Source organism: Phalacrocorax carbo, chromosome Z (assembly GCF_963921805.1).
Source record: "Phalacrocorax carbo chromosome Z, bPhaCar2.1, whole genome shotgun sequence".
Classification (NCBI taxonomy): Eukaryota; Metazoa; Chordata; class Aves; order Suliformes; family Phalacrocoracidae; genus Phalacrocorax; species Phalacrocorax carbo.
The window spans coordinates 41485341-41506466 of NC_087548.1; the positions used below are offsets into that span (position 1 = coordinate 41485341).

Sequence of the window (21126 nt, forward strand, 5' to 3'; positions counted from 1 at the left end):
TTATGTATATATTACTAAGTGATTGCTACGGTCAATGCTATTTCACTGGAAGAAAACCTTCGTCTTAGATACAACGTCATGAAAGAATTGTTCACGAGTTTGTCTGTTTTCTCTGATCGTTTGAGCTGGTCTAATAAAATTATAGCCTCTTCCTACAGATCTTGCTTATTTTAATATTTGTATTGTCCACAGGGATCCTCTGAATGAAGAATGTCAGTTGTATCTGACAGCATCATAAATTGCAGGGCTGTTACTGCAGTCATATGTCACATTAACATCATAATTTTGACATCTAAAGATCAATCCAAGGAAATCCAAAGTCCGTAACTGAATTTTAACTCTGGGTTTTGGTTTTTTTCCCCAGTTCTGTTTAACTTTATTACGCATAGACCTAATAATAATATCTCAGCTGAAAACTCAAGGGAACTCAGAGGAGGCAAAAAAACCTACTCAATAAACAATGTAACTTCACACTCCGGTTGGGCTTTTTTACTGTTTTCTGCCTCTTCTTAGTGCCACAGACTGCACTTATAGTATGGACGATACTATCAAAGCTTAAGGAAACAAAGTACTTAACATGCCCTAAAGAGAAGACAGATACTGTATATTGGCCGTAGTTGTACCTTCTCTTGCTGTGTAGCTGTAACATAAGAAAACCTGAAGGGTCTATCTCTTCTGTTCGGTCCTTATAACTCCCACTTTCAGGCAGGTTTTTTCATAACTGAGCCCTTCCTTAGCAAGTAAATAAAAATGCTTACCAGTTGCCTGAATTACGGAAAATCTCACTGGCTTTTTCCCTTTCCCTATCTTTAAGGGAATGGTAGAGAGGATCTCATTAAATACACAGTAAACTCTCAGCACTTTTAAAGAACTGTCCCAAAAGCCAGCACTGTAAACTTGAAATCAGTATGTGTCAGTACAAAAAACAAATAGCCTCTGTGTTCTCCTTTTGAAACCATCCTACATAATGAATCAAACCGTTTGCTTTCCATAGTTTCTGTTTTAACAGAGAAGAGTATGGAAGTTTAAAAGAAGGCAAAGGCACAGCAAAAGAAGCACACAGGTGAAATCCTGTATCTTCAATACTAATGGAAAGTCACGGAATTCTGAGGAAAACATTGCAATCTGTATTTTGAGCTTAAGGACTCTCTGTTAAACTTGTCACTAAAGAACTCAGCATAGTTATAATGAAGAGCAAGTGCAGTTAACTTACATGGGGTAGCTGATAAATATCCAACATAAGCTTTGAAGATTAACTTTAGAAGAAGAATTAATTTCTTATGTTATTAACACATAAAGAAGCTAGATTCAGCAATTCTGACTAAAAATATGCACATACTTCTGCAAAGCTACTCCTTTGCTTATCATTAGGCTTAAGTCAAGATCTTGCTGTCAGATGTTCTGTTAGAAAAGCAGTAGAAAAGTATCATATGCTCTTCCATTTCTAAGTAGCTCTTCCCAAAAGGCAAACTTCTACATTCTCTGCACTAAAAGATTGGGATGCTCATATTTGGACAAGAATTTTGCCTTTATTTCACCAGAAAGTAATCATTATAAAATGAGAAACAGTAATTTAAAATTTATTTTCAAAATCAGACTCTTCATAAAACAATACTGCTCCTATCCAATACACATCCAGGGTCTGGCTACCTGGATGGCTTCCGAGTAAGGGCGAGGTCTACCAGTGACTAAAGCACTACAATTAGATGACAGCAGTTACTATTATAATCTAAGAGAATACAGAGAGCATGAGTATGTACATACACATCAGCAGGAATGCTGCTGCACTGCTGATACCATTAAGCACCATACAACATGAATGAGTAACAACTCCATATTTAATTTATTTAAATGTAAGCAGCTGTACGTGCTCACAGTGACTGTCACCCATCTTCCACTGAAACACCACTGAAATGGCAGCAGAGTATTGACTCTGAAATGTTGGCTGGAAAGCATTTCTAGAGGTCATCTAGTTTAGTCTTTCATTCAAGTAGGACCACTGACAACATGGGAGTGGGACAGTCATGGCTTTGCCTTCGCCAGTCTAGAAGCCTCTACAGATAGAGATTTCAGTACCTCTCTGGTTTCTCTGTCCCACTGCTACACTAACACCCAAGGGAAAAACATTTCCTAATTGTAGCTGTACGCTTCTACGGGAGAACTTATCTTGGGCCGCATATCTCCGGGACACAGGGCTCTACCCACCCTGGGGACAGTGATGCACAGACACCAATATGATGGATACAAAATGTCCGTCTATTTAGCTGCATCACACGCTTATATAGTTCTTGCGGTTCCTGTTCCTGCCACTCCTATGGGGAGGAGTCTATCTTTCCGTCACATCCCGTAATCTTCCGGTCGCCGGTCCCTGTCTGTTCCCCTACACCTAATATACAACCTGAACTTCCCAAGCCACAATCTGTTACACTATCTACCTAAAAAAGTTTGGTCCATGGCACACTTGCAACTCTTCAAATATTTCTTGGCAAGTATTAGTATCCTCTTCACTAAACTAAACAAGCTCAGGTCCCTCACCCTGTCTTCACAGGATATGGGCTCTGGGCCCTCCACGCCTTTCCTAACAGTTTATGTGATCATGAAATTGCATTTATAAACACTTGGCAGTTATTTCAGAGGGAAATGGAAGGGAGTTGTATTACAGATGGCGCACAGACATTTTGATATTTTGTCACTCAGATGTGTACTCTGTAGATGTTTTGCAGGAATTCAAAGATGGCCTAGAGATATTTAAGTAGATTTTATCTGCTTGAAGAAATAAAGCAATATAGGTTCTGAGTTACTGTAACAGATTAAATGTTCTAACATGGCTTCACTACTTTGCTTTAGAATGATTCGAGGATTAACCAAAAATATGAAGCAATTGATTTTTTGACTAATCAATCTCTGCTTAACTTTCTGCAGTCTTTCACCTGTCTGTTTATCCAATGTCTAAGAGCAAATCAGCTTTTCTGGATGTCTTGGCAGATAAAACTATTGTTGTTCAGAAGTAATTTCTCCAACAACACTGCTTATTATTCTCTGAAGTTTTCTGTTGCTAATGATAGCTCGTACCATTGCACGCTCACCATTTTGCTTTATTGAACATACATGCGACATTACTGCCATAATATTTTATTCAGTTTAATTAATGTTTGACAGGATGAAACTGTTGAATTGTTCACTGCTCTGAAAAACATGTAGTTAACAGGATGCACTTTTTCTTATGTAAGGAACAGTTTCATGTTACAGTATTTTTACTGGGAATAGGGATAGGATTACAAGAAATATAGAAAAAGGCCTGCACTGGGGACCTGACCTGTCAGATGCAATGTGAAGGAAGCCTTGCCAAACCAAGCAAGACAGTGTGGCTCTTCGAAAACAGGACAGGAATAGTGGGAAACAGGCAGTATTTAGTAGTTTGTTCGAGCACTAGATCTGATTTTATAAGCCAGCTCTAACTTCACCATATTGCTTCCAAAAAAATCTTTTTTTCAGCTTCAATGGAAAAGGCCGCAGAATGGAACTTGTGAATAACTAATGCACAGAAGTGTGCAGCTGGAGCTGGCTCACGGTTTTCTTGGTAGCTGACAGCGATTCTCAGCAGTGATGCCAACCTTCACAGCAACCTCCTCTGACAGCAGCAACAGCTCATTGTGACCTCCCTGGATTTGCAGGCAGCTGGCTCAAGTCAAATGAGGAGCGGGATCACTGTTTTGACCATCCCCCAAGATGTGCTGGCCTGGGCAACTTCCCTGCTCTGCTTATGTCTGCAGTCAGTCCTGAATTGCATAAAGACATATTGATATCGCCAGCCATTACTACATTTTTCTTGTTATGATATACAGATGCCAGCATAAAATTCTCCTATTCTCCACACAACCTGACACAGTCACTAGTCCAATGTAAAACTACCATCATGAAACACAGAATAAAAAATACAGCAGACAAACTCCACAAGTGAATAGAAATTTGTTAACTATAAACAGATCATATAATTTTGGATGAGATTATTCCAATTTCTTATTAAACACCAAGAAAAAAACACTGTACTTATTAATGAATCATGGGACTGTCCAGTTTTATGACTAGAAACATGTTTTTATGAAACATTAATAAAAATAAAATAGAATTCCTTTCTACCATGTACCTCTTACTGTAATTTTATGCTGGTAAGTTTCTGTATGACCATTAAAAATTAACACAAATGTAACTAGACATACAAACTATGTTTTCTCACATTTTTATGCAAATGCAAACTCTTCCTCTTCCTAATTTTTAATAGATTAAGAAAAAGAGCATACTTCCTTCCACTTTAAAAAAAATACCATACCTTCAGTTTTCATGTTAAAATAATGGATTTCTAGTTTGGATTTATGTATTGAAATTCTCTTTGCTATCTGTTGCTCTGGAAAAATATGCAGTTACTCCTACAATTACAGAAATAATAGAACTGGCATAATTTAAAAGCACTTGACTAAGAAGTCAAATCCTGAAAAATACCTGAAGAGAGCTTAAACAGCCGTATCAGCTTTTTTTTTCCCCAAAATTATTTTTATTTAAAAAGCTGTATCAGCTGGTACCCAGTGAAGGGAAAGCAGTATTTCCCAGCTAACAAACATAGTGCTTTGACAGAAAAGACAACTACAATATTAATCTGAAACATTACAGAGGCACTAGTAGCGTTTCACCCATTACTGTCTGTACGATAGTCTAGAGTGGCATCTAGTGGGCATATTGTAACTTACATATTGAACAAAAAATAATTAATTTTTGTCTTAAAAATGTTTAGTAAGTTAAATAGTGTCTGTTAACAAAATCAGGACTTCACAAATTTTGAGGGACTGAACTTTGTTGAAATGATGAGAGGAAAGGTGGTGAGGAGGTAAAGATGATGCATTTTTCAGTCAACAACTTGAACTGTGCTTATAACTACATTTATTCTAGTAACAAATGTTTATTTGAGTGAGAGTGCATTCAGAGATGATAATTGTAGAAAAGGAGGTACTGACGCAAGAGAGCTTCAGGAAATAAAGTAGGGTTTAATAATTCAGAAGTTATTTAGTATCACAGTAGCGGACTTTATTCTTCTGACAAAATCTTCTGCATGTGAGTGGTTTCTGTGCAAAAGTCTGTACTAATTAGCAATGTCTCCATTGTCTAAATAAGACTTCCAGCAATTATTTAAGTAGAAGCACCGTCTGGCTGCAGAGAAAGACCTACAGTATATTCCTTGGCTAGAAATTTAATAGAGCTGCTTTACAAAAGTTGGGAAATAACAGAGGAAATCAGGAAGCGGGAGATAAGTTCAGAGTCCTCCACTATGTAGAAAAATAAAGTATCAAAACTGAAAACGCTTCAGATTTTTGCCACCGGTATCTTGCAGCTATACTGCTATATCTAACCATCTAAGAAAACTGCAATGGTTGTACAAATATTTTGATGAATAAGTCAAATGCAGCAAGAGAGAGCTTCAAGTACAGAACTCAGGAATAATTAATAATTATTTTATTTTCTTCACTGGTCTTGAATCTTTCTGCAAACTAGCTTGAAAATAAAAGATGCTAGTAGCAGACTGGGAGGACATCTCTCCAAAGGTGAGAACTTAAATCTGCAACACTGCACTCGCAAATCATATGGCAATTTTATGCACCCAGCAGAGGGACAGATGAACCAAATGACAGCTGAAATCCATCAAATCAACGTGTTCAACAACCACTAAAGCACAAAAATTCTGTCCAAAAAGAAGTGGTTCAAGAAGCGGTCAAAAAACAGGGCCCAAACATCACTGTCACTTTTTTTTTTAAACAAAAAATTGGCTGTTAAATTAATTTTGATGAAATAACATGAATGCCAGAATAATCAGTTTTTCATTAATATCTACATATTTTTGAGAAAAATGGGTGAAAATATCTTCAAATTGTCGCTGGAAAAGGCCCTTTCCTGGACAGTTTTGACACTGGTTATAGAAAAATTAGTGGCAGTTGTCTTTGCCAGCAATTGCTGCCAATAGCAACATTTACCAGCAGCATTTCTGGCAGCCTCTGCAAGTGGGTTCACAACCATTCAACCTCCCATTTCCATTATGAACCACCCACTTCAACAAGAGAGAGAGAGGCTCTGGCTCTTCCTTGTGCAAATTCTTCCCAGTACTGGTACTTTACATTTGAAAGGTTCTTTATCCACAAAAGAAAAAGAAAATACACATGCATGTGTGTGAACAGGTATGAACAGATAAAACATGTATGAACAGATGAACAGCGACAAGGTTTGGCTCATGTGGTTAATGTGTTATTTTCTCTGGTTTCCAAATAAACAATGAGTTCTGGAGATTTTATTTTCCATGGAAATAACATTGTTAAATAATTATGAAGACCATCTGAGGATTTTAATTCTATCTATTGTCCCTCTGCCCTATGCTCAATTGTTCTGGGTTGCTGAATAATGATGAAAAAACCAGACAACTAAAGTATTATGTTTATTCATGATGAAGAAAAAGATAATTGCTCTGATCTCAACATTGCTTTCTTTCAGCTTTCATGCTAAGCCACGTAGGACTAGCCTGTGAATAAGGAACACTAAGTGCTGGAACAGAAGTGGAAGCATGCCCAGATGTGAACAGCAAGATGGTTCTGACGAAAAAATGAAATACATGCTTCACATAATTGCCTCCATAAAGAGTGAAAGTATTCCTAACTTTGTGGCCTCATGCCATTTCTTATTTATGTTCCACATCAGAAGAAAGTGCAACTGGACCACTGCACCAATTTGTCACCTGTTAATAGGTCACACTGACGAACACTACAGAAGCTCCATCTAGGGTTTGGATACTCATCTATTTTGCAGATATATTTTGTCCAGATTCAAACCAAGAGAATATATGCCTGCATCTACATACCTGTATACACACACAAATAAGTTCACACTAAGAACACCCATTCTGGTTTTCATGTAATTGTTTTAATGTAATTTTAATACATTAGACTTTAACTGGAATATTTTTTAGCAAACCAAGCAATGTTGATCCTTTCTGCTTGGGACAACCTAAGAACAACAAAATTTTCCATCCATCAAAAGAACTGACATCCTTGCACAGTGCCTTTATTCAGTACCCGAACACTGAAACATTGCAGAAAGAGACCCTACAAAGTTCCTTCAGTTTCAATTTGCAGTTGTGGCTGAGGTACTGAAGCCCTGATTTTCTAAATATCCTGTTTTGCCTTCATACAAGTGTTACTCTGATAAAACTGCAAGACAGTTCTTCAGTGTAAATTAAGTACTGTGAAGGTAACTATATTAATTCAGGTATCCACCATTAAATAAAGTATTGTTCTGCAGCGTTTTAAATAAGCTATGGCAAAACCTTATGGCATGACTACAAAGATGCTCCCCAAAAAACCAAACAGAAAATCTCCTTTCACTTGTCAAACTATGATTTTTCTACTTAGAATCACAGAGGAATTTATGTTGGAAAGGACCTATGGAAGTGATCTGGTCCAACTCCTTCCTCCCAGCAGGACTAACTTTGTCATTAGATCATGTTGCTCATGGCCATGTCCAGTCAAGCTCTGAACATCCCTCTCCAGGATGGAGATCCTACCCCTTAAGGAACCAGTCCTACTTCACTGACTTATATGCAGCTATCATATTTCAGCCATTGTGATCTACGAACATCAAGCTAAACACAGTGATAATGAGGGCCACTGTATTTACAGACTATAAAGTCACTGGACAGTTGTAATGATCCCCTGGTGACAATGTTTTGGACAAAATATTTTTAAGAACTTTATTCCCAGATTATTTAGCTCCACAATGCTTTCGAAAGGGTCTCCACCAGTCACATGCCCCTTCTTCCTTCTATCTCACTTGTTCCACTTCTTTGAGTACCCCCTTGAATTCCTGCCAGGTTTGTCCAATGCCTTATGGAAACGTTGCTTGAGTCACTTCCAGATCTACTTGTTCTGTTCACATCTCAAAATAAAAATGTTATGCCTTCCTACCACTAGTGCCATGCAAACAACTCCTACTGGTAAATGAACCTGCTATTCTACACTTCGGAAACCTAGAAGACTTGATGGGGGATCACAGGTCTACTTTGCTCCTAAGTAACAGCCACTACTTTAAAAGTTTATGAACTTGGGATAAATCTGTTAACAGGATGCTGAACACGGAATGAGAGAGCATCAAGTTATAGCAGCGAAATTCTCAATGGTCTTCACACATCTCTGGCTGCCACACCACTGAACATTACACAGCAGCAATGAGGCAGGTTTAGGCAAGTTTCCAGGGAACTCTTTCTGTTCAGAATGAGGAGAATGGTAACACATGCAAAAGTATTTGTTGGAATATTTTTAAAAAGACTGATTAAGACTGGCACAGAAAAGATTCAGTCTGGTTATCATATCAGGTTAGATGATGCAGGTCCTTAAAGCATTTGGATCCATGTGGTAAGGAAGTGAAAGCCAGTGGACAGATGAACACAAGGCAAAAGCAAGAAGCTAGGGAAATTACCTTTATGACACCATTTTTGTGGAATTCTGTTAAGCAACATGGCATTTGTCAAATCCACAGAAAAGATAGATCCTAGATAATAGTTTAACATGTGTGAAAGGAGGACACACAGGAAGTAATGGCAATATTAGATACAGCTTGAAGGCATGTGCCTAGGATTTCTTAAGCCAAGGTATCAGTTTTGCTATTATTTTAAAAACTCAGAATTCTTAAGCCATTCCAGCCTGCATCGTACATCACAAACATTTTCAGGAAGAACCACAATCTGGGATTAAACCTGTAAATACATGAATTATAAGGAGGTGATACTTTGTATAGAACTTTAATGCAAATTGGATGACAAATCTGATGATTAAAGGGAAGGGAAGGAAATATTGGTTTAAGAGAATTTCAGTTACACATTATTATGTTAAAACTAACAAATCTGGCTGCAGCTAAATAAAGTAATTTATTAAGACATAGTACAAGCTTTTTTTAAAAAAAAGTTTTAAAAAAAGCCCAAACGAAAGCTTAAATCAAAAGCTTTAAAACAAAAGCTTTTTTAAAAAAGAGCAGTATTCTGCTTGATAAATATCTGTTCCTCTTCTGATTAAAAAGAACCAATAATTATTCTCAATGAACGTCTTATAAGGGTTGCAAATTACCTGTCTCCATAGGATATATAAATTAATCAGACCTTAACAGTAAAATTGGTTCTATTCGCTTTGTTACTTAAGTAAAAACCCAGCAAATAAACCACCTATGTAATACAAGTTTTTAATGTTATATTAATGTTACTATTTTAACAAAGGAAGAGACATTTCAATTACTCTTTTATATGTGGTTTCATTCATCAATGAAAAGGAATTGCTTAACAAGTAAAATAATAATAAAAAGGTTGTTTTCCTAAGGCATAGAAATGCATATATGAAGTATTTGTCCTTACTCAAAAGTCAAAGTGGAAGGAATATTAGATGTAAATTTTAGGAACATTTATCTCCAATCCTGTTAAAACTTTGCATTTTACAACCGTATTTCTATTTATTTTTTTTTAAACCAACATGTATCAGCTCTGATGAAAATAATCTAAACCAGCATCTTTCCTCCAATTTATTTTGTGCAATGGATGTTCAGAACACTTATACTGATTTACTTCTAAAAATTATCTTTTATCAGTGAATACTACTTCATGGTGTCCAATGTGTGTGTAGCTTTGCAGCCTCTGACGATACCTCAGGAAAGACACTTTTTGATAGTTTAGAAAATTTCAAAATTGCACGTAGCCTATTAATCCATTAATTTAGCTGAATTGAGGAAACTGTATCCTGGTTTTTCTGGTTTTCCTCTGGGAACACAGAAAAAGAAAGATCTCTACCTACAAAAAGTCCACATTTTCATAACTGCCACAGACCTATACGAACTACATGAAATCATAAATGCCTTAAGACTTCTAGTGAGCTAATGTGGAAGAAAAGTATGTACAAGCATCAATTAATACCATCCTTTATTTTGCTATTTCCAAGTACTTAACAAGCTCTGCAAAGATAATGAAAGTATCTTCTTTATGAAACCAGATTTTGTAGGTATACCGTGATGTTGTATACTGTGATGTCTCTAGTCCATCCATAACTGCAAATGGTTACTCGTTCTCTTATAAAGCTGGAACTTGTTTTTGCCTTTACTGCACTGAGATCATGATATTTGATATGTTTAGAAGAGTTACCTGTGATACATATTTAAATGCAGCGTATCTTGGAATATGGATTAATATACTTTATCTAGAAAAAAAATCCTTTATTTCAGAAAACAAGTTGATCTTAAAAATGGGAAAGTTCTAAACTGTGCTTTTTGACTGCAAGTCTCTCCAGATCTGCTGGTATAATTCAGAGCAAAAGCCTGACCTAGAGGATATAACACATCATAAATTCATTTACCAGAGAGATGATTCCTTCATTTTTTATCTCACCTCTAATTCTGTCAGACCTTCTGAAAAAGTGAAAAGGTCAAACATCTGGTAATTTAACTTATAACATGTTCTCCTTCGTCACACCATATCAGACTGAGGGACAATTTACTTAATTTACAGTACTATTAATGTAATTAGTATATTATGTCCTCTGGATGAAATTTTGTCCTCATTTCCACCAATGAATCTAGACAGACTTAGAGTTTTATTAAGGGCAGAATTTGGAACAGTCAGTTATCTCTCCTTTTAAATGTATTTAAGAAGAGAGAGGCACGTCAAAACTGTACATCATCTGAAATGTCTGAAAGATATGTTTAAATATACTGTCTTTACCAATTATTATTGTTTATTTATGCACCAAAGTCAGATGATTAGTTATGTACAATCTAGACATATACTTAAAAGATGAGAGATTATGTTTTTTCTGAGTATTGCCTGTTACAGGAATCATAGTTAAAATACAGTCGGGCAGCCATGCGTGCTTTTCTTCAGGAGCGAAGCCCCCAACTCTTTAGCTGCAGATCTGTCATGGAGTGCAATTTCATGACTATCATTTAAGAGTCATCCTACATGGGACTCAGTAACGGGCAACCTGAACACTTGTCTTATTTTCTGTGTATTATGTCCCCTAACAGTAGTTACAATATATTCTTCAGAACTTTTAATATTTAACCCCTCCAAGGGCATGAAGACAGAATCAGTTCTTGGCTGAATCCCACATACACCCAGTGAGTAAAAGACCTTGAGAGACATGAGAAAAGCCTCTCAACTCAGTATAGTCTCATTTAATTTATAATCCAAATGTATTTCTCTTGAATAAGCTAATCAAGGGAAGAAATGGATTTATAAGTGAGAGTCTATCAGGCAGTACATTCTGAAATACAAATCAAGAGTCTTAAGGTCTCTACAACCACTTTTGTAATGATGAAGGATCATATAAACACACATGCACCCAATGACAAATAATAATTCGTGAAGATTTATGTTTACTCATGAAAATGAGATTAATGAAAAATGTATTAACTAAAAAGTATGCTGTAGATGATTAAAAAGTATAGTTTTCTTTGTAAAAACATGCTACGAGGAAAAAGACTTCAGGCAATAACATGCAGTGGACTAATTAGAAAAGGAAAGTAGGCCATCTTACAGAAATCGTACTGTTTAATCAGGCCATGAAAGCAATGCAAAGGGAGCAGCAGAACACTACAAGTTGTTGAGTCAGATCTTTTCATTTCAGTAAGAGGCACCCAGATCAAAGAAGGATTAGATTCTATCACAGTATCACACCGATGGCATACATACAAAAAAAAGTAGGGCATTTGTACACACTCTCTCACTTTGGTGCTAAAATTTTAATACTGTTTCACAGTTTAAAGGTAAGTGCGAAAAACCATTTCTTGGCGGATTACCAAAGTCTCCAGGTTCAACTACTGTCTTCCCTACAGTGCTTGTCACACTCCAGTGAAGAACAAAAATATTTTTTGGGGTAAATTTCTTAATTCACGGTGTCAACTAACACATTTGAAACCTTTTCCCATACTTCTGCTACACCCACATTCAGACAAATGATGCTTTGCTTTATGCAGAATAAACAAACCCATTCTTCTCTCATGCGTTCCCAAACTACAACCTTTAGAGATACAGGGCAGGGGAAAAGAAGGGAAGAAAGCCGTGCTCTGGTATACCAGCAAAATCTAGGCAGACTGGATAGAGCTTGTTGAAAGCCAAAATGAAGCTGCCCAAATAGCTGCTTAGCTCTAAGACAATCTGGATCCATTCCAGAGCTAAAGTTAATACAGGCCTAAGGCCACTGAAAAGTGCTACTAGGGTATGTACGTAAAACCTGAAAAAAAAACCTGGTTTGAATTAAAGTTATGAGCGGATTTTAAACTGAAAGACAAGAGTCTTCAGAAATTTTCCACTGTTGTTACTAAGAGACATAAACAGTTTAGCAGCGAGGTGGAAGAACCATCTAGAAGACAATGATGAGTTTTACAGCTTTTGCCTCCACATAGTGTTTAAAAAGTGAAAACTTGAAAAATCAAAACAGCTTTATGAGTAAAGTGATCTTTTTCGTAATGGTTGAAAAGCAGTTATAGAAAAGCTATCACAACTTTAGGCATCACTTCAGTCATTGGAGAGCTCAAAACGTAAACGAGATCTTCAGCCAGATGTACACAACACAAGCCCTTCTAGCTTACGAGAACGCAGAGCAAGATTGCATACTCCAAATGATTCAGCCTAGGAAGATATTGCTCATGATCTGAACACTAAAGCTATCTGACAAACCAGAGTAAGGGTCTGAGCAAGCCACCTACTAGAACAGGGTACACTTACTAGGGAACCAGAGTCTGGTAAACCTCTCTCTCCCTATGAGACAGTTCCTATGAGAATTTCTCCCTATGAGGAAGACAGTATGAAAACACAGTGATAAAGAGCTAAAATTAGTAAGTTTGGAAGTTTATTTTGGGTACTTAGAATAGCATTTGAAAATTATCATAACTGATTTTTCTTTATGTGATTTCCAATATATTTTGTTTTGTCTGGTATAACTAAAATGTTTAATACTTCTGTGTTGACTGTGTGGCTACAAAAGAATAATGCAAACAGAAAAATGTAGAACCAGACATTTCTGGCTTCGCTTGAAATGACCCAAGCCTGATTGATTTCTCTTTTTATCTACACGTGATTAGCTTCCGAAATTACAAGAGATGAAGTTGGTTCAGATCATATCATCATTTTTGTAAATTCAACTTTGAATGACATAGATGATTATATAACTAACGTAATGATATTTTTCTTTTATGGCAAGAGTATAGGCGTAAGAGCTTTTAGAGCTCCTAGGCTTTCTTAAAAAAAAAAAAGAATCCTGAAGAAAGTTCAGCATACGAACACAAATGTCCAGGGACAGATGTTTCACCTTGTTATGTCAGCTGTTCCCTTGAACAGCGAAATCAACATGTATGCAGCCATCAAGAACATTCAGACATCTTCTGTTTGTCACCTACCCTTTCTAAGTATGTGTTAAAACACTTGCAAACGACAGTGTGTGAGTAACTCATAAAGTTTGATGAATAACTTAAGATAGTCCTCAGGACATTAACTAACCTCCCTACTCTGCAAAACTGCATTAAAAATACTGGATACTAGCGTGCTTTGCCCCCTTAGTTCATCCATTTTCTTACTTCTGTTATTTTTTTAAATAAAAATACAATATACATCTTATGTTTTAAGTCAAAGGAATGAAGTTTACTTTAAGGTCTGTTCTAGCAAAGAATCTACAAATCCTGTTTCTACCACCTATTTTTGTGGCTTGGCTACATAATACTAACTGCACAAACAGCTACACTAAGAACATTTCTCTATATTCAGCTGTATTCCTTTTCAGCACAAAATAGATGGAGCAGATCAGCTTTGCCATATTTGAAGACTGACGCCCTCCTCCCCACCTCTTGCTTCTCATTCCATTGGGTGCAGTTGTGTATGACTGCTTGCAGACATATTTGGAAAGCACCTGGGACCGGACAAACAAAGCTGTTTTTTCTTTAAGCTGGTGCTTTTTGCCGATGCTTGCTTACCTCGTTGTCTGACTCCACAAGCACTTGATCATATTCACTAAGAGCTACTAGGAACATGATAGACGTGACATTTTCAAAGCAATGTATCCATTTTCTTCTTTCTGATCGCTGGCCTCCTACATCCACCATTCTGCAAAATTAACATCCACATCAACTCCATGAATACCTTAACAGATAAACATACAAGCACACACAATGACAAAATTCAAGAATTTAGTTAAAAAAACAGTTTGGTTTGCTTTTCTTAATGATTTTTTCCATTGATGTTTAGTCGTACCTGTTGTAAGTAGACAGTTGATCATATTTGCTTTTAAGTCTGAGGTGTTTTCTGTATTTAAATTATTGTGGGTCTCAAAACCCTCAGATTTCTGAGATACAAAGGCCTCACAAGCCATGATTCAGCAATGTATGCCCTGTGTATTTAGCAGACACAGATGCAAACAGAACAGACTTGGCAGTTTGCCTTTTTCCCTGCAGACTACCAGATGCAAAATCCCCAACTTGTTAAAGTTGCCCCATTTTAAGAGGACAAATAGAATACATATCTACTAAAATTTTTAATAGCCAAAATTAAAACTCAAATTTGCTTGCAGTGTATTCCCACTTCATGCTGTATCTCAGTGTAACTAAACACAAGTGTCTAACTTGCAATTGCAAAATTATTTTTTAAACAACTGTACTTGCATGCAAGTAGGGTGATTTCTCTCCAAAGGAGAGTAATTTCTCTCTAAAAATCAACTGCACAAGTGCTGATTTTGTATTCCATGATGTATATGAATTATGAGGACATAATTATGATTATATTTTCAGATTATTATTCATAGTGAAACTTTTGATATACATTATTGAAAAGATGAATTGCAGGTAATTTTTGTATCAGTAATAACTACCTTCGGAAAAAGACAAACCTAATTGTCTTTTATCCTTTTGACATCTTTAACATCAGTTCCTTATTATAGGTGGACAATTACATGAAAATATAATGACCAAGCTCAAATTTTTAAAACACAGAATAATTGCTTTTTATGCACTTTTATCCAACATCCAATATATACTACTAATGCAAAAGGAAACAAAACAAACAAAGCAAACAGAACTTTTTTCTACCTGAAAATGACGCTTTGTAGGTCGAATGGATATTCAATGATCCCTGTTGTTGGGACTCGAACTCTGAGCACATCTTGCTGAGTTGGCAAATAAGTGGAATCTGCTATGCGGTCCAAGTCGTTAAGATAGCTATAGGCAGGGAGAAACAACAGGAATGCAAGACAATGACAACATCATCCCACTGAGGAAAAGAGAAAGGAAGACTTGGGAATGGAAATGGGCTGTGGGGTAGGAAGAAGTACAACAGAAAAAACAGCATTATCGACAAAAAGGAGGGGACAAAGTATAAAATTGTGCTCCATCCTCCCTTCCTGTACACTTTCATAGTGTCAGGTAAATTCTACAGAAAGGTAGTATAATTATTGCGGGATTTTTCATACAAGTTTGCTTGGCTTTCACATGTAAATTCACTGAAGAGTCGAAGTTTTCAATTACATAATTCGAGACAATTTAGAGACAAATAATATAAAATGTGTGAGAAATAAAATTGCACAATTTTCTTTGAATATGTAACGTATTTCTTGATATTCATTCTGCTGCGTCTATACAGATATATGGATAAACAAACATGAATTTCCTAAGCAACAGTGAACTGCTATAGAATAGATTGTTATCAGTTATAAAAGTATAGGAACATAAATGGTACTGTTTGGAAATTAAATAAGAAAAAAATTAAAAAAGGAAAACCCCACCCACTGACAAACTAAAAAACTCTCCAGATCTTGTTATCAGAAGGCAGCACTGATTATTTAGTGGGATCTCTGACACCTTAATGTCCTGCACTCACAATGAAACTTCTGATTAGGTTAATAAACCTGCAGTAGATGAAATACACCCCAGTCGGCTAGCAAATAACCTGAAATTGTGATAAAAGTGCTTGTAAAGGTTCATTAACTACAATACAAAAGTCTTCTGCTATTCCTTAATGGCGGGTTTCAACCATAAAGCACCAATGTACCAGCGGTTTTAATTAATTCTCATAAAACTCATGCTTCAAAGAAGAAGTGTACCTATGTGTGAGTGATAGCCTCTTTGGGTCCAGGAGCTGGACATCTCATGAAATCAGTGCACAAGGCAGCTTGGGCTCTCCCCATGTCAGATGTCTGGGAGAAAGGCTGCTGCAGGAAATTAAGTTCTTGGGCATTTGGTTACTTCTCAGCAGAAGAATGACTTAGAGTTGGCCACTAAGAAGGTAAATTAACCTACGGAGGCACTCATTAGTTCAAGGGATGGAGAGCAATGGTCTTGTAATTTATTGAATGATGATGAAGTATCACTAAGCTCTGAACATGTTCTTCTCCTTGTAGTTATGAGTGAAGGTGCTTTTTTTAAATAAACCCACACAAGAAATAATTAGACTTCTCCTAGGTGCTCTGAATGATTTCTTAATGAAACAATGAGAGCAAGTTATCCGGAACAATGACAGAAACAAAGCAGGTTGATTTCTACCTTACAGCAAAATACAGAAGAATTAATTTGTTCGATGGGAGGGAGCAAAAAAAACATTATCAAATCTTCCTCACGATGATCTTATTCATGATAGATTAACCTGATAGTAAACACTGAATGTGACAAAGTTACACATAGTTAGAAAGATGTATTGAACCATATAACTCAGATAATTCAGAAGCTACTACTCTGAAAATATTTTCTGAGAACACTGATTAGTTTCTGCCCATAAGAAAAAGGCTTGAGAGTCTGAGCACTTCATTTACCCTTAGGTGCTTTACACAAAACGCAGAATGCGCAAGCACATCATCAATTTGTTGGTGGGAAGAAAAAAAAACTGTAAGTGAACAAAATCCATAACAACCACAAAAGAAAAAACTGACAGAGACCCTGAACTACCTTATTTTTCCAGCCCCGCCCCCCCCAATTGGTTTTGTTTTGTTTTGTGACTGTAGTTTGGAAAGGTACACAAAGTATTGTGGGTCATTACATACTACAGTGGTATTCACGAGAGCAGGATAACATTAACTCAATAAATTTGTAGGTGGTCCATTTACACAACTGTCTTGTTGCATTCCTTTGGCAAGCTTCAGCTTTGGTTTCCATGAGCCTGGTTATGGCACCTCTGCACCATCAGCACAGTGGACATGTTGCTAAGACATGCTGTAATGCACATCTGGCTGATTTTAGAAAGGCAATAACCCAAAGGGATATTATTAAATAGTTAAAAATAATTGCTGTTACTGGAAACCATTAAACAGGCAGATGACTGGTTTTTTTTTTGTCTTAACACAAATCACTAATGTCATTAAGTTCCAGAAGTATTAATTTATTCCTAAATAACACTTATGATTTCCTCATCCTTATTCAGTTCTGCTCAAGTTCTGCTCATTTAATCACTAAACACGAACATTCTCACTTATTTCACCCGTAACACCTTACCAAGCCTATACAGTCCATAGAAGAGGCCTTATGCATACTTACTGAGTCCTATTTCTTTCCCTAGATTTCTTCATTTAACAGGTCAAAGGATGTTGTGCTCTAATAAGCATCCTAAATTATACATTCAAACCCAAAATCAAGGAAGCAGTGTCAAAACCAATAGAAGTACTTTACGGGGCAGGGCAGGGAAATCAGATAGCATGCACAATATCCTTTAAAAAGAAAATCTTTGTGATACTGACAAATCATAACCAGAATCTACAGTCCAACAAAAGCAATTTAGAATAGGTCCTGCATTTTTTGTTTTTGAACAATGACATTTAGCCCCTACCACTTTTACTTAAAACTTAATAAACATATTATTGTATCAATTTATTTGAATAAGAATGTCCCGATTCTTTATTGCACAATCTTACTTTCACATCTTTTATTATTGCTATTTTCATGCTGTGAGCATTAGCAAACAGTCAATGAAATTATTTTTAAGTAGAAAAAAATATCTGTTTAAGTTTTGATTTTTTTTTCTTTTAACAGAGACATTTCTGCTGAAGAATTACTTGTGCTGGAATTCAGACTTCAATGAAGTTTGTGTATTGTTGCTCTAAAGCAAAGGAGTAGATATTTTCTGCTACTATAACAGTTCTGCAGATCAGTTACACTTCCTGTTACCATGTGAGGATATGTAACTTAACATTATGCTATCAACTTCAAAGGAATTAAACATGTTTATGAAAATCAGACTGAAAGCTTTGCCTGCAGCAGCAACACAAAGTTCCCTTCAAGATACTTCAAAATCACAAAACACTCCTGAAGTCTCTCTCAAAATTCATGTAACATCTAAATCAAAGTAACAAAATTAATTTTAAAAAAATCTATTGTCTTTGGGCAAGAACATGTATCATTGGGATTGACGCCAGGGTCCTTCTATTCCATTGTACCCAATGCTTTATACCACATCTGAAGATTTTGGATATATTGCAAAAATTAATCGTCTCTTGGCAGTCGGGTGCAATCTTCCTAAAACGCCAGTGGCAGCAAAGCAACACACTTATGCCAAATACATTATCATGACTTCTGTATTGATTGCATAAGACTATGCTTCTGTGTTCATAGTACTACATAGACAAAAACCAAGACATTTTCTCTTCCCAAAGCACAAGAATAGATTTATGCATTGTACTAGGAGGGGTGGGGTGACAGTCTGATTTTTCTTAATAAGTGAGGGAATATGTCAATGAATACAGGCAACTATCTACATGAAAAGAAAAGACAACTGGAATAACATTAACATTTAAAGACATACTACCAGCACACACAATTTTCACATATTTTTATAGCTGTTCCTAGAACACTGCAAATTTAAATTTCATTTACTTGATTTATCATAGTTTAATTCATTGCCATAATAAAGACTTATATTTTCAATTCTTCCTCACACCAAAAGGGTTGAAATTTAACTTCCCCCCCCCCCCCCCCCCCCCCCCCATGAAAGCAGGGGTTTAAAGAGAATTTCTTTAAATCTCTGATCACCAGAGATCATCTGATCACCAGGGAATGCAGCCCTGCAAGCATAGGCTTTAAGCATCCTACAGCTTCTTAAACCACCAATTTATTTATTTTTAAATTAATTTATCAAGCAGGAACTTTAAATAAAAACATTAAAATGTGCTGGCTAATGCCAATTCTCTTCCACCTTAAACTGTGCTGGCTCAAGCCCCACTCAAGCTGCACCTCTGCCTATCCCCAGCTGCCAACTCTTTCACTTGTGCAATGGCTTGATAACACATTTCTGTCAAAACGATTCAGCTTAGTGAAGAAACAGTATTGAAACTGTTCATATTAAGCTAGTTTATTTGATAGATAGAGCCTGGGGTGTGGGAATCCCATAAGCTCCAGCAGGAAAGCAGGGTGGAGTTACTTCCTCCACTGGCTTATCTGCAACCAGAAGAGGACTTATGAAGCCAGGGCTATGTCCAGTGTCTCAAGTCTCTGAATTCAAGATGGATGAGGAGTAAAAGAAAATGAAGGTTTTTACTGACTTCTTTTACTGATTTCTTTGTGTATCTGTTAAAAAAAAAAAGATTCACCATTGCTTTAAAGCACTTACCTAATGCAGCCCTAAACGAAGTACTGACAAATACATTGCTCACTTAGGCAAACAAATCCTGTGCATATGGAAAAAGTTTAAGCACGTAAGAGATATGCACCGGGTATTTTACAGTAACTGCCTAACTCAGAATATGCACAAACACTGCAATCAGCCTTTTCAGTGCAACTAACTCCTCACCGTGTACTACAAATGGGTACACTTGCACTCTTGCAAACAAACCACGAGACTCATCATAAATACAGAATTTAAAATCATAGTAAGATATGGATATTGGAAATACCCTGGCAGCTGTCCAAAGGGCTAGTACAAAAGTGGGTAACCACCAGCGTTACCACAAGGAATTCAGTTGTACAGGTATCAGCAACTGTACAAGCCATTTAGGTCTCAACCATATGGCACTCTGAGTTTATTTTTACCACCTGCTAAGAAATGTCTTACTTTGATGAGACACACTAGCTATACAGCCTCTCACCCAAACAGTACGTATTCAGCTAGGCATTATACAAAGGAACAAAATAGGGAAAACTGCATAAAATTACTTTTTAAAAAAAAGGCAAACCACATAGGTCTGACTATATTTATAGTACAGATCAAATTTAAAAAGTTAATTATACCTGTAATTAGTTTTGTAAAAACGAATTTTAGTGACTGCTGAGGTAATTTTCCAGGAGGTTGCTACAGCGACAGGCAGAAGGTGCATGACCGAGGTGGTGTGTGTATAATGAGTAGCTGGCAGTGGCCCTCCCTTGACGTCAGGAGAAACTGCCGCCGTCTCGCAGCACGCTTGTGATCTGCACACTGACCAGAAGCAGAGGAAGCCTTTTGTTTCCCAGTCAGCACTGAGAGAGAAGTACTTATTTTTAATGCACTTTACATCACCTATGACCAGGTTCAAGCCTGCAGCCAGCTTCAGGGAAGCTGCCAGTCTACAGAGGTGCTAATGATACCCTTGAAAGAGAGCACCTTTCAAAGGTACTGTTAGTCCACATTTCAAAATAAACAGCAGGAGCACAATCATGGGAGTAGACTGACTGGCTCTGTACTTTCCTACGTGCTTTTCCTGTATAGAAATCAGGCAGAGAAGATTCCTAACCATAATAAATGGACCACAGCTGTTTTAACCAATAACTTTCATAAAGAAGTTAAATCTAACCCATCACCATGAACAAGCAGGCTCAACATTCAGCCTTAATTCATTTCCCAATGCTACATCACCTTGCGAAGACAGACCCTCAAAACTTATTTGAATTTACTTTCAGTGAATGAGGTCTTGAATTACCTTCAGTGTCAAGAAATACGGTGCAGGCACTGCAAACAAACACCCTCCTCCAGCCACGAGCTACTATTTTCCAGCATCTTTGAGGACAGACTTCTGTTGCAAGTAATCAGGCGATAAAGTAGCGTTTTCTCAGGATTAATTCTGTAAGATGAATTTCTGTAACTTTAAACTAAGTTTAGTGTACTGCCTAATTAGTCAAGGCATTAAG

General features: G+C 36.7%; 1 protein-coding gene across 2 annotated transcripts in view; it reads right to left on the reverse strand.

Moving 5' to 3' along the window:
• LOC104047646 (guanine nucleotide-binding protein G(q) subunit alpha) overlaps window positions 1-21126 on the reverse strand; it is a 137369-nt gene that overhangs the window by 16455 nt on the left and 99788 nt on the right. For both annotated transcript variants that reach the window (XM_064439328.1, XM_064439329.1), the window contains exons 4-5: window positions 15139-15267; window positions 14032-14161 (exon numbers count right to left, since the gene is read on the reverse strand). In XM_064439328.1, the coding sequence (XP_064295398.1) occupies window positions 14032-14161; window positions 15139-15267 (259 nt within the window). The remainder of the gene's footprint in view (window positions 1-14031; window positions 14162-15138; window positions 15268-21126) is intronic.